General features: G+C 34.9%; 1 protein-coding gene across 17 annotated transcripts in view; it reads right to left on the minus strand.

Annotated features, from left to right (window-relative positions):
• Positions 1–2313: 2313 nt before the first annotated feature.
• LOC111246719 (uncharacterized) overlaps positions 2314–13114 on the minus strand; it is a 100111-nt gene continuing 89310 nt past the window's right edge. For 14 of the 17 annotated variants that reach the window (XR_015323214.1, XR_015323219.1, XM_086982858.1 and 11 more), the window contains one exon: positions 2314–4878. Coding sequence is in view for 12 of the 17 variants with exons in the window: in XM_086982860.1 (XP_086838986.1) it covers positions 4843–4878 (36 nt within the window). In the remaining 5 variants the exon portion in view is untranslated. The remainder of the gene's footprint in view (positions 4879–13114) is intronic. The other 3 variants (XR_015323217.1, XR_015323215.1, XR_015323218.1) reach the window with 1 other exon arrangement.

The following is a 13114-nucleotide window of genomic DNA, read 5'->3' on the forward strand; positions in this document are numbered from 1 at the left end:
GATAAGTTCTTCGTCATGTAGTTTCATGTTACAAGCCTTTTTATTAAAACATTTACAAGTTTATTTGATTTTTTGCGAACCTATGATTGTCCTGAAATTGCTATAGGTACGGTTTGAATGTTTTAAATCCATATATTTAAAAAATAAAAAAAATATTGTAAAACCTAAAACAAAACACACAATCTGGCATCACTGTACTATACTTCCATATGAATCGGATGCATTTATTATTATAAAAGAAGCTCAGTGCTTCTTTTATTATGAATTGTGGCCTGCGCCATGCCCACTAATAAGGATGTTTGAAGACACCAAGAATATGCTCTAGTACCGTAAGGCTGTTTCAGAAAAGTCCTGAGTCTTGAGCTATGAATCTTTTAAAAGCTTTTAGGTAGTAACAGCTAAAATGCAAGCCATACGTCGGATGTGCACGCTTGTCTATATATTACTTTTCCATTGCAAATCTTTAGAGAAAAGCTGAGTATCTACTTTGATTTTATTGCGCCGTGCAGAAGATTAGAGCTTTTTCTTTCAGTTGTAAGGAAAAACACATAAACCCAGGGCTTACGAATGCTCAACAGAAGGGTACCAAATGTAAAGGTTATAACTACTTGGCCATAGAGAAATGACATTCAAGTTTGGATTTCGACGATAATTACGAAGACGGTTTAGGAGAGGTTTTTCTTTAAGGACAGCGAACTGAGTGAAGAGGCCCTTCACTCTCTTCTAAACGTGTTATGTAAACCGACCGGGATAAAATAGTTTTGATAAAATAACACATAACGAAACAAAAACGTGGTGCAAAGCTGAGTTGAAAAATTTGTTTTGTAGTTTGTTAATATATTCAACACCATGTCCCGTAATGGCTGTGTTGTCTGTGGCGTAATGAAGACCAATCCTCTAAGGAAGCAAATGAAGAAACTGCTTTCTTCATTACTTCGTGCTATTAAAGACTCTACGGTCGAGAGAATGGTTCTTGTATAAAGGATTGAAAAGAATGCGCAGCAGTATCTAAGAACTTTTGTCAAAATCACGTTTATCGTTTTGGAGCTAAATATATCTATTTGACCAACAAAGCGCGTTCAAAAAGGGTACAGGAAGTATATGACAATGTACAACAAGATCACAACTCTTCAGGATCATAATGGTTCGAATTTGAGTGTTAAGTGATTTAAAACAAGAAAAGATAGCCCGAAAGTACGTTTGTTAATGGATTGTTTCAAAGGATACCTACCTTAACGAAGGCATCCGTAATGAATCACAGAATCAATTTATTGTGCAAATAATTAAGGAAGGTAACGAAAAGCCAAACGAGTAGTAAGCAATACAGGGTGTCGTACACAAATTAGGACGAACTTTAATAAGCTGTTTCTTCTAGTGAACACGTTATTTTCCGTACCAAAAGAAAAGCAATCCTTTTTAGAAAAAAAACTAACAACGTCTTCAAAACGAAAAATAATGCGTCATTTTCATAGTTTCAGTAAAGATTATTAAGTTTCTTTCAACATAATTAAAAATTTATTTTTTATTGGAAATCGGCTTTGTATGTTATTGTGGAGTTTCTAAAAAATATGAGTAAAATTTTCATGTTGATATAGAGTACACATTTAAAAGGATAAAAATATTATCAAAATGGTTCAAAAAAACTATCTTGGATGCAGAAAGTAACGGCCATTTTGGCGAGAAAAGTATCAATTAGCAATTAAATCATCCATATTAGCTTTAATGATCAACTATTTTGAGACCTTTTAAATCCTTTTGCGCCTTTCAAATTTGGTTGTATTAAGCCCTAGTACTTTTGAAAATTTTGGCCAGCTATAAATCCGAAATGTAATTCTACTGGGATTTTTCGTATGTAGCGTATTTGAGTGATAACCCCAGTTTAAGGTGTTTACACTTAACAATATCGCGTGACAGATGATTTTAAAAAGTTATTTACGTATTGAGAAAATATTCATCAAATGACTAGTGAGTGGCCTATGTCTCGAATTGGTTATCTTGAACAAGCGTGATCGCTAGGAATGGCACTTTAGGCACATCGTTGGTATATTTGTTTCGTTTACTTACAATCTTAGATTTAACTGTTCTGGAAACTCTGGCTCCAATAAGCGTAATCATATTCATTGTTCAAACGTAACGTAAAACAGCGTGAACTTTATGTGTTTCCCGATGCTTACAGCTTTTGTATTTCTCATTCAGAATTCTACAGTTACGCCGAAATAAATCGGGTCTGCAATGTCATTGCCCTAAATGTGCAGAATTCGTTCAACAACTTTGAAAAAAAATGCGTGAGAACGTGAGGAACAACACGATACCGAGACATAAATATTTTTATTTGGCCCTGAACAGTATAAAACATCAATTGTAGTTAACACAATTGGACTTTCATGAATTATCTATTGGTTTATCACATTATTATTAGTTAAATTGTACTAATCATGTACACGAAATAGTTTTAACGGCAACATATAGATGGTATTTGGATTTAATCTATTGTTTCGATACACTGAAAGTAAAGGTGCCAGTATTTTCGCTGCAAGCACTTGTATTTGGTCTACGTTTTTTGTGTTTTGAGTAACCATAATTGTTATTTTAGTAATTCGTCATTTAATATATCACCTATTTCCTAACTTCCCATTGACTCACCTAGTTTGAAATCCGTTATGTCTCTAAATTTCTCACTTTCGTGTGTTACTGCTTGTGTGCTTCAAATTAGTTTACCCGTAATTTGGTAATCGAGTGGTTATTTTTATATGTCTCTTATTTATTGCAAGCTTAAGTGCTATATGCTTGCGCTTACTTGTGTATGGCGGTTATAATTGCTCCTTTAGTTATGTTTTACTAATTCAAAAATGATATGTTCTAATCTAATCCAAATTATTTGCAAAAATAATAATTATACTGTTTGCAAATAGCCGCTCGATATATTATATCTTTATAATTCTTTAAGAGGGTGTGGAGATTACAACCTTATGTATTGTCTTTATGCGTCTGCCAAAAACGATAATGTATAAGAAAAAACAAAGATCTATCTATCATTGTACCTTTTTTCTAATTCTTTGTACGGGATAATATGCATTGTAATCACTCAGAAAAACCTTACGAGGATTTCTTTTAAAGTCATATGGATATAGGTGTCCATGAACGGTCAGTTTGTTTCATTTTTGACAGTGTTTCAACATATATGATTCATTTACTTGTTCGTCTTACATGACGAGTCGTATCAACTGAATCGAGTGTTCCATCCCAAAAACGGTCATAAGCGAATCGGAGACGATAGCAAGACTGTTATGATTATTATCAATTGTATTGACAACACTAGCTTCATTTTGGTTGTTCACAATTTTACTAGCTTCAAGTTTACAAAAACAGGCAAAAACAAAGTACTTTTTTTTCAAGTAAACCGCCGAACGTACCGTAATTCACATATAAAAGGGCAACGCCAGCCGTTTGTATACATAATATGCAGAACATTGTCATTTCGCACAATCTGATATATGGATTAACTTTGTCAACCTTTCTTGTCCCTTGATCTTCAATGTGGCATACTAGTGATGATAACGCTATTTTTAATTACAGAAAACACCTGATAATGATATCTCTTACTTGATTCTGTTCAAATTATACTATATTTGTTATTACTATTTTTTAAGAGCTTCGTTATACTACAACAACTGATAAACAACTGACAAAGATATTTCCATAATGACTCACGTTTGACACATAATATCAATACAGCTAGAAAAGTAGGAAGCCACTCGTGGATAAACAGTAGGCCAATCTTAGAAATACCGACGGAAATGTAAATGGATAGCTTGTCGAATGTTAGCAATTTTTTTACCACAACTCGATTTCAATTTTAGCGCCTCGTTGGCCTAAGCGTAGTTTGTTCTCAACTAGACGACATTTCCTAATGCCCTTCTCTCATTTGCAATTCTTACATAATAGCATGTTTATATTGCATATGTTATCGTTAGCGTGGTCACGACCATTGGATGGATATGCAACATTGGCCTTTGTCAATAATGAAGATCTTTTTAGATTGCTTTATGTTGCGGTATTTTTAGTGCTTTCCACTATGTTGGTTCAAGATCTCTGCGTATATCATTCCTGAGAAGTTTTGTGGCTTAATCTCATTGAAGGATATTGCACTTTTTCATCCTTAACACGCCTCTGCTGTCCAAGTGTCTACGGGTATAGGGCTTTACTATGAGTGTCTTGCAGCACATTAAAACGGTATTGTTTTCCCATTAGGTGTCCATCTCTAGATACTTCCTTGTTGTTATAGTGCTGCATCTGTGTTTTTGCTTTCTGCAACAAGTATTATTCTTATATAAATAAATTATAAAATTATATCATAACTATTGTTGCTGGTTCACTCATAGTCATACAATGATTTAAAGCTATGGTAATACTATACGACCAATCTCGGTACTTCTACTCGGCTGTCCATTAGCAAAAAACAACTTTATCAGTGTCTGTTTTCGCAGTACAGAGAAAATTGCCTTAGGTTTTTATCAGGTGGTATACTGTGTAACATATTTCGAGATCATCGTCTTGTCATTTCGTATAATATTAAACTAGACTCATTAAGTAAGTAGAAGCTGTAAAAGCTTTTATGGCAGGTTTTGCTGTGCATGGAGTTAGCTTTGAAGGTAAGATGCTAATTTCCTTTAGAAATAATAATGAGTTGGGGGTAGGGTGTGTATCTTCCAAGGACAACAATTAGAAGTGTACTAGAAGAGATCCCACAGGCCGAAGAAAGTTAGATATTACTAACGTAAGTTACAACTAAGGCTGCTTCATGAGGTAGAAGCGGCTGATGGATCGAACGATGAAGTCAAATCACACCTCAGTTGAGCCCAGACTATCCAGCCACTCCTGAAATACGGAAAGGAGGCTCACTTAGAAGTCAGAAAAGCATTTCGTCATGTATTCGTAACATTGCTCTCTTTATCAACATTTTCTTCCTTCATCATTTAGAAAACTTGCGTAAGCGTATTTGTAGCACCTTTTCGAAGCGCCCGCATATGATAAAAGTGAAGGGTTCAGGCAGCATGTACCATTACTGATAAACATATACACACTTATATAATATATATATATATATATATATATATATATATGGTTTGTATGTATCATATCTGTAAATATGAAAATTGTTCTTTTCTATTCTACATGTATTTATACATCTTTTGTCGACATCCTGTTTATTGAACTTTTTCTAGTAGATGAAATTTGGCTGTTGATGCTCAAGTCCTCTAGCAACCTATCAGTAAAAACCTGAATTTATTACAAGATTAGTGAGTTCAGAGGGAAAAACGTCTTTTAATTTCTCAAAGATCAAAGTTCAGTTTTTATTGCTCGAAGGCCGCGGCAATACGGAAATTAATCGAAGGTTATGTATATATATAATATCCGGCGTGAGCCTTATAGCCGAATTCTTGTCCCGACACTTGAACAAATGCATAAAACACCATTTCGGGTACAGAATGTGAGTACTGATGTACCCGCATGGCACCAACGATTACGGCCTGGTCATTAAAGGGGCCACCAACAAAAAAGCGTTATCGCTCATAGCACCGCGAATTTCGGAATAGATATCGTAAGCATTACAGGCGAAATAATACCATCAATAACAATATCGTGAATAGAGCTTATATCTATTATTTAGTTTTATTAAAAACCTGTGAATTAGAAACTTCAAGCGACTTAGTAATATTCAAAGTCTTTGATATGAGTACGCGAATTACTGGTGGAATTCGAATACCAGATGACACCGATAACCTATATTAAGAATCACATAACGCTAGCCGATATATACTCTGAACAACTCCATCGCCATACAAAGCACCTAGATATACCGTCTATATTACGTACGAGAGTTCATCGACAACGAAACTAAATAGCGTTCATAAGCTTGTTAGATCAATAGGTAGACATTTGCTTAAAAGCTAATAGGTTTCAGTTTATCCACAGTAGAGCTGCTCTCGGAATAAATTAGATAGATATCTGAGATGAAACAGGGTTAAGAGGGGCCACGAAATAATGAGGAGCTTACAGCGCAAAGATTCATTGCCTTGACAAAAGAGACAGAAGTCGCTCAATGCACCTATCAAGCACTGCGAATAAAAGAGCATCGCCAAAAATAACCCTAGTATTTGGGATGCGCCAACCTAACCACTCAATGGAGACCGACAGACAAAGCGACGAACTTACAATTTTCCTATATATGCGAAGTAAACCAAAATTAGCAGTCGAGGAAAAATACAATTAACTTATCATATTTCAGCACAAAGTATCTAATAAATTTCACATCTGCTGTATATATTTGCTTTTAATCGACTGCGCCAAAGTGTTCGTCAGAGATGTTATGGGCAAAGCATATTATTGCGATAATCTCTATGAGGACGTTTAACACTGACTAAAATTTCTGCGAAGGTCTTTTGATAACACCCAAAAGGATCGACTTACCTGAGATTACTCATGAAAATTGTATAATATATAAAATAGTAATATCTACATAACGATATTGTCTTTGTTAACGAGCTATTAGATTTGTTGTTGAAATATTTATTAATGGGCTTCGTGAGCCTCTAAGGATAACTATAAAATGGAATGTTTGCTATAAAAGCGAATTATACCAGGCCCGATTTTACATGTTGAATGTGGTTATCACAACCAAATATTCGCATCAATTTGTTTTTCTTGAAATTTAGCTTGCCTGTTAAACTTTTTTTTTCTTTGGTAACTTCTAGAAATGTATTTTAAAAAATGAACACTTGTGAAACTGAGTCGGTTTCATTTTCATGATTTACTGAAATAATCGAAGCCCGGTTTCAATTTTCTAGTATCATTATAGTTCCTTTTAGAAGCACTTTGTTATAGAATTTCTTTATAACAGTAGTAACTCACTTTATTAGAGTCCATGCGTCATCCTATTTGCTCAGAAAAACTGTCTCATAATCAAATGGGGCAGGCCCAAAAATAGTTACTGGTAGTTTCGACAAATTGTTAAAATGGCAAAGTAAAAGAGAGTATTTAAAGTAAATCAAACTCTCAGTTTTTCAGCATTAATTTTTACATTCGGTCGTGCAGATGAAATGTACTTTGTGATACCCATTTGTATTAGCAGATTTATCAACAAGAGTGACGCTTTAGATCAATACGCTTTACGCCGCTTTCAACAATGCTAATCTACATTTTCCAACCTGTAAGTTGTACGTCAATCGGATAAGGAACCCTTTGACGGCATTTTTATCTAAAAGCCCATAAGAAAATTGTAGCTTCTAATGTGGGTAATACAGGCGGTAAAAGTGTTTTCAAATCCTTTAATATAAACGTAGTTAATTTAATATAACCTTTAAAATAAAGAGTAGTCGTTTAGTCTGGCAGATAAGTTTCAACAAGCTGAGACGACACAATATACTCATAGCTAAAATAGATATTTCAATTCAAATGTCTGCCGAAGGTCGTGGTCCTCGTTTTTAGGTGGGCTACGTCCCCATTGGTGGGACGCCCATTCGACTAGAATATCGTCCAGGAAAACAACTGTTCTCTGAGCTGTTATTTTATTAAGTAAGGACGTATATTGTCGGAAGGTTGATATTATATTCGTCTAAATTCTGATTTTCGTCGTTTAAGTATTAATCTGAATACATATCTTGTTTAATATCTTGTTGGTCGTGAAAATGTTGAAAACTGGAGGTGAACGATTACTACCCCTTTACGCTGGTCCCTCGTTGTATCTATGTTAGTTAAATGAGGCCCTATATATATAATACAAACACTATTTAAAAACATAACACTCTAACAAATAAGTATCAGCAGTTTTTTTCAGTCTAGCAACTGGAAATAGCAAAAGGGCCACTTTAGAACTTTTTTACAGCATAAATTGAGAATGCAGGTTGAGGCATTTTTTGAAAAGATTCGCTCGTACGTTGATTTAGAAATAACGCTGCCTACACTTACAGATGATAAGAACATTACGAAAATGTAATAATATATCTAATTAATAGTAAAGTCTAATCCGTTTTAAATAATCGATAAGAAAAGGTTTATCACATTGTCCCTACCATGCCTAAGAAGGTCTGACTAAAAATTCAAGTATTTGAACAGATTCCGATTCATTTCACTTAGGAAGTTTTAGTGCAATAAAATTAGGTGAAGATCAAGTGGTCCGGAAACCAAAGGATACAACAGCATGAGAAGGCATCCAGTCGACCGAAAAAGTCCATTATTTAGTTACCCGTCTATACTCGGCTGATTTTATAAGGAAAAGTCGTCCAACACATAAATCCAAATGAGGATTTTAATTTAACCATTTCTGTTTTCTGTAGAACTATAAGTATGCTAATAATGTAATGCTCTCCAATTATAGCTATGCAGGAGTGTCGTGTGTTTATTAGATACGATCGTTGGAAGATTTAGAATGCACCTGGACCAAAGTGTTAGAAATTGGTTTAAATGAAGTTTCAGCAAATTCGATCTTGGAACAACCCTTCAATCTTCGCTTTTTCAATCGCTTGAAAGATATTTATCGGCTGGAATTAAATGACATAGTATCATGTAAAATAACAGTTTGCTAGAGTAAGCTACATTGACTCCAAAGATAATAAGGAGCGAAAGCTACGAGCTTAGGGATACTATACAATGTGTTTCAGAACATATATCCCTTAAGGGGTGACAGAGTCTATAAAATAAGTATTTTTAAAAGAACAATGAGAAACTATTTCATCGCTAAATCTTGAAATTTGAGTAAAACAATTTTGTGGGATTTGTGTGCAAGTAATACGGCACACACAATTTAGAAAATTGTGTGAAAGAACTTTTAGGTAAATTGAGAAAATAACAATATGTACGCATCGAGAGGACTCTTTTCGCTGGCTAGAAACTAGTTGAAGCCAACAAAGACTTTAAACAAAATAAGAATGATTTTAAATTCACCCCGCCTGATTTTTCAGCTCCAAAATGTTACCACCATTGTTTAACTTTCCGTTCTAACAGAATATTTAGGAGTGTCTGCATAAAGCTAAGACTCTACTCATTCATTTAGCGCAACCCAAACGCTAATTGAGTTAGCAAAATAGAAGAGCTTCAATGTGCGTTTTGCGGATGAAGGATCCGGGAAGTAGTCGACCTGTTACATAGCTCGCTCAATGATAACACTATGCATGCCTGGCATAGCGGCCGATTATTATAACATTCGTGTAATATTGGTAAAAATAACGGTAACCTGTGCTTTACAAGACATTGAGAGCTTTTGAAATTACACTGACGATCGGATTTACAGGATAGGTTGAAGCTGAGAGGTCATCCGTGTACATTATTTCGATGTTACTGCGGGTGGTTATTTGAATACGAAATTTGGGATCATGCGTTTAATTCAGGGAGTCCATTGCCTGACTGGCGTAATTAACCGAGCTATCAAGCGGGAGTTCTTCTTGCACAAATACAGACAGGTTTGTCAACCGAGCTCTTTTTTATTTTCTAGAACAGATTTGGTTGTAAAAATCACTTATGCTGCAGTAGTTTTCACCCGTTGTTAAATACTGGTGTCCTAATGAAATAACGCTGTTTTAATTAGTTGACATCACTCGGCGTTTTACAAGACCTTACTGGAGAAAAATAATTTCTCCCTTTCCGGCAAGACATTTGACTATGTTGAAAATAAATGGATTCTTTTACTAATTTCAAACGTATGTTAACTACTTTTGGATACTTCCCTAGCTTGATTTGCGTTAAGGTAGTATCAACTATAAAAGAAGAATCCTAGACTGCTAAATGAATTTGCGTTACACTTGCAAGTTGATTCAAGACAAAGCCTATAGTAAAATAAATATGATATATAGGTATATTATTAAATTGAATTAAATAATATCATATAAATATAATAAATCAAAGTTGGTAAACTCAAATCTATATTTATTCTATTTATTTTTTACTATTTGTTTTCAATTACGTGATTTAAAATGGGTATCAGGCCTTCGCCAACTCATTTGCTTAGTTGAAACAGGGATTCCTACATAGCCAGACATGTCCCTAAATGCTGCCTGTAATAAATACAATTATACTCTTACACTACTAAAATTATGGTTTGACAAATTACCATTGCAAAAGTAAGTTTTTTTTTTAGCGAAATCTACCACCGCCGTGGTGTATTTGAAACTAGTTGCATATATTTTATCTTTTCACTTTTTTATTTGAAACAAAGTAACTTGAAATCGTAGTAGCAGATGGGAAGCGTTCAGCGCTTCATGAGAGCCTATCTCTTAATAGTCCCTGTCTTGCGTATATTCCAACTTGATACTGGGCGTAAAAAACTTTGAAGACGATGAAGACTGAGAAAACACATATGTAACAGAAGTTCGACCTGGAGAGCTGCTATTCATCATGACGTGAACAGTAAGTGCCCCCAACGTATACAATGCGCATTTGTACAATACGGAATTTTATAAAGGCCTAAAATCCCTATAACCAGATATCCGAGTACCTGTATAAATTTCCAAAATATCCAAAATAAAAAAATATCCAAAATCTCTACTGCAAACCAATAAGCCAGTCACCAGAAAATATAGGCAAAATTCCGTTTGTTTTATCGACAACAAAACAACGTATAAAAGTAACGCCCGAACCATGAATGTCGAATTCTGTGTACAATTAGAGAGCAGGTAATATCTAAACTGTTCGCGCCGGAAGTGTCGAAAGCAGAACTGCATAGCTCATTCGTTATTTGAAATCGACCGTCTACATGAAACGTTCGAAATGTCTGGAAATGAAAGGGCGTCCTTACCACAAAACTGCAAAAATGCAAACTACAAATAAAGCTAGTTTTTTTCAAAATAATGGTTTGTATGGTCCTTAAAAACAGTGTACTTCCTACAGTCAAACGGACGCAAGAGGAAAATTTTTTCGCTATTCTCTTCTTTTTGACGCTCGTTGATACACGAAGCCTGGAAATGTCTCCGACTCTTTTATGAGAGAAAAATCTTCTTTCTGTTGATGTAAATATCACTTGGTAAAACAACTGCCGCCTTATCTGTGAAGCTGGCAATGACTTTGTTGCGGTTTCATACTCATATATTTAGTAAGTGATATCACGCACTCGCATATTTTTTAAAGGAACTAAATCGATGGAAGGCAGCTCATCGGAGTACTGTATAGATGGACATGTGATGAGTCGAATATATTTTTATGTAAGATATGAAATCGTCTCAAGCTAGTTGTTAGGTCCAAACCGAATTTTCATCTTTTGAGTTCCTTTAAAAGCAAATAACTTTGCCAAGCTTCAAGTCCAGATTCAAGATTGTTGGACGAGACTTCAGTGAGTCTCATCATACTCACACTGCCTCTCTGAGGACAGCTTATAAAGTATTGAAGATATCATTTCATGCAAATGACAACTTTACTTTTAAATAAAGAAGTTTGCCTGTGATACCTCTAACAATATGTCAAGCAGAAATATTACTTCGGAATGCAATATAACAATGAGCAATGAAAAAAAAACAAACATTTAAACTTAACTAACGTACACTATCCCATGCTTTGCAACATTTTGGGTACATATAGGCCATAAAGATTGTACAACTACACTATAAAAAAAATCACTATAATTAACACTCCCATTGCAATTTATTGCACGACTTGGTTGGGCTACGTACGATGTGTTATTATTCAGAAATATACCGGTTATTGTAAATATCCGAGCCTAGTGTTACCGTATGAATGCTCTGTGCATTCAAAAAGAGGCTGGTCGTGCAAACTGTTCTCTGTAAAGGTACCAAATATTAAGATAGTAAAACCTATGATATGAACGCAAAAAAGTAAGATTAACATTTGCAGATATGAGTTTCAAGCAAGAGGCTTGCGTGGACGACAGTTACTGCCTCTTTAAAAATTCTCTCCAAGGATGCAATAAGAAGTAGAATCTGCACGTGGGAGTTCTTTTTATTTCTACAACGTCATACAAAGTCAACGATCTGCAGGTGAAGTTTGGAGCTGCGATTTGCATAACTGTTAAGCAATATTAGTGGTATATTCCCCCTAAATAGACATCGCTTATTTTGTAAAAGCTGGTGAATCTGTGGTATGCCAACGAGTACAAGTTGTCAGATGGATCTGTGTAAAAAGCAATGTTTTCACTGATTTAATTCCTACTAGAAATATACATAGAAAAGCTATGATCTTTGGCTGTTAGTATTTTTGAATAAATATAAGGTGGACGTTCAAAGATAGCAAGAGTAAGCAAAACGAATTCAAGCCTCTATTCCTTTGTGTAAACAATAATTCGGTTCACCACTAAGAAGTTTTGACCCTACAAAGAGAAGTTTATACTTCTATTGCAAAATGATCCTAGTTTGTTTTTCTTGAGTTAAGTTATCCTGAAAGGATGTTGTCACTAATGGCGAGGAAGCACATTATATATGGCTGTAGCAGACCGGTTGACGGCCTTCGTTGAGTTCAGGCAACTTAGCTCCCCCCCCCCCATGGTAGCCTAATGGGAAAAATATTTGTGTGCTAATCTTAGGTTCACATTGCGGTCTAGGTGCGACTTCATGCATAGACACTTCGTTTCGTAGTGAGAACCAGCCGTCTTGAAACGCCTAACTGCGGTATCAAACGTAAAACTCAATAAATAGAGAGGCAAGCTAGATGACTTTTTTCCTAACTTATGTGGAATCGATTTTTGCGTATAACACGCTGCTACAGATAGATTTATGCTATAGATAGATTTAATGGACGTATGTAAACTGACATGTGCTTCGAATCATGTATACAAAATATATGATTAATTATCCGCAAAAAATAACTTACTTTTGCATACCTGATAACTTAGAGTAAGTTACGCAACTGGTTCTGGTAAGACCAAACACAGTCATGCGGTGGACCCATTTGTTTTGACGCATCCGCTTTAGCTAAATTTTAATGAAATTGAATTGTTGTTGCTTCCGGAAAGATATGTAATTCTCATACGTTGTCAATCTACTTCGCTACTAAATTACGCCAAGACATTGAATTTACGTCTACCCTGCTTTTAAGCCAAGTAACTATTTTACATATTAGGTAATAGAAGATTTTCAAGTTTTTTTAGAAGTTTTTAGAAGATTTAAATAAGATA

This window comes from Varroa destructor, unplaced genomic scaffold (assembly GCF_002443255.2).
Source record: "Varroa destructor unplaced genomic scaffold, Vdes_3.0 BEIS01000003.1, whole genome shotgun sequence".
Classification (NCBI taxonomy): domain Eukaryota; kingdom Metazoa; phylum Arthropoda; class Arachnida; order Mesostigmata; family Varroidae; genus Varroa; species Varroa destructor.